This window comes from Oncorhynchus masou, chromosome 9 (genome assembly GCF_036934945.1).
Source record: "Oncorhynchus masou masou isolate Uvic2021 chromosome 9, UVic_Omas_1.1, whole genome shotgun sequence".
In the NCBI taxonomy this organism is placed as follows: domain Eukaryota; kingdom Metazoa; phylum Chordata; class Actinopteri; order Salmoniformes; family Salmonidae; genus Oncorhynchus; species Oncorhynchus masou.
The window spans coordinates 20,853,398-20,858,250 of record NC_088220.1 but is presented as its reverse complement, the minus strand read 5'-3'; the positions used below and the strand labels follow the sequence as shown (position 1 = coordinate 20,858,250).

The 4,853-nt window shown below is 42.8% G+C and overlaps 1 protein-coding gene across 1 annotated transcript; it reads right to left on the bottom strand.

Moving 5' to 3' along the window:
- Nucleotides 1-679: 679 nt before the first annotated feature.
- On the bottom strand, nt 680-4,638 carry slitrk2 (SLIT and NTRK-like family, member 2). Its single transcript, XM_064973449.1, has one exon. The coding sequence runs from the start codon at nt 4,066-4,068 to the stop codon at nt 1,507-1,509; it is 2,562 nt and encodes an 853-aa protein (XP_064829521.1). The 5' UTR covers nt 4,069-4,638; the 3' UTR covers nt 680-1,506.
- Between the last annotated feature and the right edge of the window lie 215 nt (nt 4,639-4,853).

The window sequence follows — 4,853 nt, the reverse complement described above, 5'->3', positions numbered from 1 at the left end:
ACATGGTGCACTCATAACAAAGTAAATGTGAAATCGAACAAAGCAATTGAAAAGTCCCCTTACTGTAGTAGAATCCATAGAAAATGCATTAGTAGTAAAAAGAAAACATTCAGCACCATGGACAGCGACACAATAGCAACGTGAAGCGACGGGCAAAAAAACAAAACGAGAGACAAACAGCAGAATAACCGGGGCTTGGAGAAGGTACTGTATTTATGCCCACAGCAGACTTCAAAGCAAATGTCACCTGAAGGTCAAAACATAAACGGGTCCATTTAAATCCACTGAAAACAATCTATTTTTGGTATAAGGAGCGTTGAGAACTAATCATCATGTTGTGCGTTTCAGGTAGGCGACAGGAGATCAGTTGTTGTGGAGCAGTAGTTTTTATCATCCGTAAATCGTAACGTACTGGTAAATAATCTATACTTTTAGAGGACACTGCTGCTCTCTACCTTTTGAGGAGAATATTATAGGTATGAGATGAATAGTAGTCCTGTGTTATTACAGTGAGGGACCTATAGCAACGCTGGTCGATAAATTGCATGCACAAGCGTCATTCAGCGAAAGTGCTCAGCAAATTCCTCATCAATACACAGTGATCTATAGATCAAAGAGAGTGCTGTTACCGCCCCTAAACCACCCACCCCCTCCTCATCACATGGAAGCACGTACACACACACACACACACACACACACACACACACACACACACACACACACACACACACACATACACACACACACACACACAGAGAGAGAGAGAGAGAGAGAGAGAGAGAGAGAGAGAGAGAGACGTAAAATCTTAATGCTTAATTCAGACTTGACAAAGTGCTTCAGTGAAAATTTAATTGCGCTTATGGCGCATTGTATTGATCATCTATATCATACAATATTATGCAATTCTCTAAATTGTACATCTTGAAAGACACTTAGATATTCAAAACATATTCTCTACCATAAATATCATACACTCTTCAGTTATGTTTAATGTAATGGACAAATAATTATATTTTACATAAAGATTCTTAAAATACAGCACTTATAAAATGTCAATTTGCAGAAAGCAACGATAAAATACTTGGAGTGCAAAGGCACTTCTGGAATAAATGAGTTGCCAAGTGGACGGAACCAGTACATGTGTTTCACACTCACCATCAATAGGCTATTATATACAGGAAAGTAATTTCATAATTATTCACTTCTGTTCTTCTATTAAAATGAAATCGCTTCCCACAGACGAAATAAAATATAGAATATGAAATGCACAAAGCAGTAGTTTACATAGTTCTTGCGGTACCTGCTACAGACTATATTTCAAGTAGAAGAAATAATTTAAACCTCCAGTAAAATAGTATAACTGCATATACGTTTACTCAATACAGCTGGACAATAATGGAGAGCAAACGCTTATGTTGCTTTGATTGAGTTGGACTCGTCAATTTGTGGAGTACATAGATACAAATCGATGTAATCATTACTGATGATAGTAAGTAGGGCCATATCTTACAACTGACTCATTGCAGTTTGTTTTTCCAGAACTTCGAGGTAGTCTGGTTCTGTTTTTAGCTTCCCAGGCAGCACAGGGTGTTCATTTTTTGATTGATTGGCATAATACTTTCGTGGAGTCCCATAGAGAACCGTTTTATTCAACCTGTCCTGGTTGTGTCGTCTAGTGGTTTCATATTGAGGAATGAATTGTCTTTTCGGTAAAGTGCAAAAATTATAATTCAGAGCCCCAACAGTCGGAAGCTCCTGAACCCTCTCTGCAATGTTTTGATAAAGCAGCTCCGGCTCTCGATTGCCGCAAGATTGTTTCTCAATGAACTCTACTGTGCTTATGGTATATGGACTTGGGGGCAACTCCGACTTTTTAGTGTCCATGGTGCTGAAGCTTAGTTCCTTTAGATTCCTATAGTAGGCCACCTGCTCGCTATCTTTCTGCATGTAGATGGGGTTCTGGCACATCTGACCAACGGGGGGAGGGATGTAGTTATACACATGCGTCTCTGTTTTATCTGCAGTGGGTTCTGTGTTATAAGAACCATATTGTACCTGGAAGGAGTTTAAATCTACATTATTGGCACTGGCGGGAACGCTATCAGCACCTTTGCGTCGTTTCAGGACAAATACGAACAAACCAGCCCCGAAGCAGACCGATAGAATGAAAACCACGAGCAGTCCAAGTATGAGAACCGACAGGGGCACCTCGGCGTGCATCTCGGGCACCTGCTCGTCCGTGGGCGTGATGGCAGAGGGAGGAGTGGAGTCAGTGCTGGGTCTGACGGTGGGGGCCTTGGTTATTGTGATCTCGTTAGGCTCGGGACAAATTGCATCGTTACGCAGAGACCTGAGGAGCCGCCCTGCGTGTTTGGAGGGCGAATCACATGTGATTTCATTTACCACAACGCTGGTGCTGGATAGCTCCATCCAGTTTTTAAGCGCAACGATGTCGCAGGTGCAATCCCATGGGTTTTCCTGCAGGTCGATCTGAATGAATGCGGAGAGCTGGTCGAGCACACCGCGCACCGGCAGGTGGGAGAAGTGATTGTTTCTCAGGTTTAGTCTTGTCAGCATAGTCCCTCCAAAAACATTGTCGGGAAGGGATCTCAGTAGATTGTTGTTTAGGAACAGCAGCTGCAGATTATGTAAGGAGTTAAACGTCTGTGGTAAAATGTCCTTGATAACATTATACTCCAGGTATAAGTATTGAAGGCTCTGCAGCCCTGCGAATAATGATTGGGATAGACTTTCAATGTAATTGCCATTGAGGTAAAGTCTCCGTAGATTAGCTAGGTTTTCAAAGGCCCCATTCTGAATGACAGCTATTCTATTATTTCCTAAGTGGAGGAGCTCTAGTGAGCTGTATTCGGTTAGGTCTGTTCTGTATATGGTCTGCAAGTAATTGCCTGTTAAATGCAATTTCTTTGGATAGGACGGTTTAGGGGTAAGCTCTGTTATATTATGCAATTTCCTCTCCTGGCAGTTGATATTTAATCCACTGTCTGGGTTCTGAGACGTGCATACGCAAATGCTAGGGCAGGTCATGGGAACAGGGGACCTAGTCTGATAAACCATTATAGGCCCGAACACTTGTTTGTCCTTACTAGACGTTACCCTTTGTGTGGGGCGATTTCTCGTTTTAGGGGGGCGGGAGGCCCTTGGGGTTTTTGTTGGAGTGACACCGGGGTGTAGGGTGGGAGAAAGGCCGTGGTATTGGGAATCAGAGGGAGGCTGCATTGCGCGGTGATTGGAATCACCAGCATTTCGTCGGGGGCATAGATCTTGCTTAATCAATTGCGTAATGTCCTTGCCATGCAGTCTGAATGGGGTCTCGCACACGATGTCCCCTACAAAGACTGATATGGTGTCCAGCCAGGCTTTTAGGGGGATCAGATCACAGGTGCAGTTCCACGGGTTCTCCTCCAGTTGGATCTCCATAATGCCACCTATATGCTCCAGCACGCCAGCAAAAGGCAACATCTTAAGCCGGTTCCCCCTTAGATCCAAATGCGTTAACATAACGAAACGAAATACATTGTTGGGAAGAGAGAGCAGGAGGTTGTCATTGAGAATCAATACTTTGAGTTTATTCAATTTGCCGAATGCACCTGCTTCAATGGCGCTGATGTAATTATAATCTGCCTGCAAATACTCCAAACTCTCTAAACCAGCAAATGTGTCCTCCTTGATTATCTCCAAGTTATTGTTATTGAGATGAAGTCGTTTTAAAAATCTCAGTCCAGTAAAAGCTCCAGTCTTTATCTCCTGTAACCCGTTGTTCCCCAGATGAAGTGATGTCACATTACCATAACTGACAAACTCGTTTGGATTCAGCCTTGAAAGAAAGTTTCCATTGAGAAAGAGTTGACAGATTTTGTTCGGTGGGGGTTGAAATAGACTAACCGTTGTAAACCCTTTGTTTTCACAGTTGATGCTCAATATATTCTCCTTTTCCTCACATGAGCAGCGGTTCTTACAAATGTCTTTCGAAGTTTTGCGACTCTCAGTCTTCGATGAGAAACTGGTCACAGTTAAAACGCTGAGCAACAAAACGCTGTTCAGCATTTTTACAACAATGTTGCTGAATTATCCAGCATCAACGTTGTATGAGTCTTGGTGTTGGCAATTTCAGTGCAGACATGCAAGCCCAAATTAACACAGTATTAGTGTTAAAATGGCACCAGGGCGCACGGACGCGCAGGACCCTCCATTGATCTCCTTACAATCCAAAAAGCAAATTAAATCATGAATCAGTCATCGGACAAGTTCTGAGCCAGGCTTGAATGGGTACATTGTTTGTTTGTCAGGAGACTAGCTTCGCAATATACTGCAATCCCCGGTATTACGCACGACCAAACAGGCAGCAGTTTCAAGCATTTCGGTAGCAGCACAATCAGAAACGGCGAGATACTCACTGAACGACAGAGATAGTACAGTCTCTTCTCGACTTGATCCTAAGAAATTCCATTCTTCATTAAATGCAATTTAGTTTTTGACAAAAATACAATATAGGTAGCATATCACTTCGCGTTTTCCTTTACTTTCTCGATGGAAACAGCGAGAGAACCAACTCTGAGATATAGACCGGATGCTGAAGAATAACATGCAGAAGCATCCTCCGCTTGCGCATAGGCACCAACTGAAAGGTCTATGTCGAATTCCTGCCCTACGTCCTCCCACATTCAAGGCATGGGAGTCCTACGTCACGAGCATCGACATGTTATACTAAGAACAGTTTAGCATTCTTGTCAATAGTAAATGTAAAAAATAACATTATTGTTAGACTAACACTAGCGGTACCTCGACTAGGCCTACCAATGAACATAACAGTAGTAGGATAGGTTATAACA

Excerpts from the sequence above, each read along its gene's own strand:
- slitrk2 (XM_064973449.1), bottom strand. The coding sequence starts at position 4,068 with ATGCTGAACAGCGTTTTGTTGCTCAGCGTTTTAACTGTGACCAGTTTC.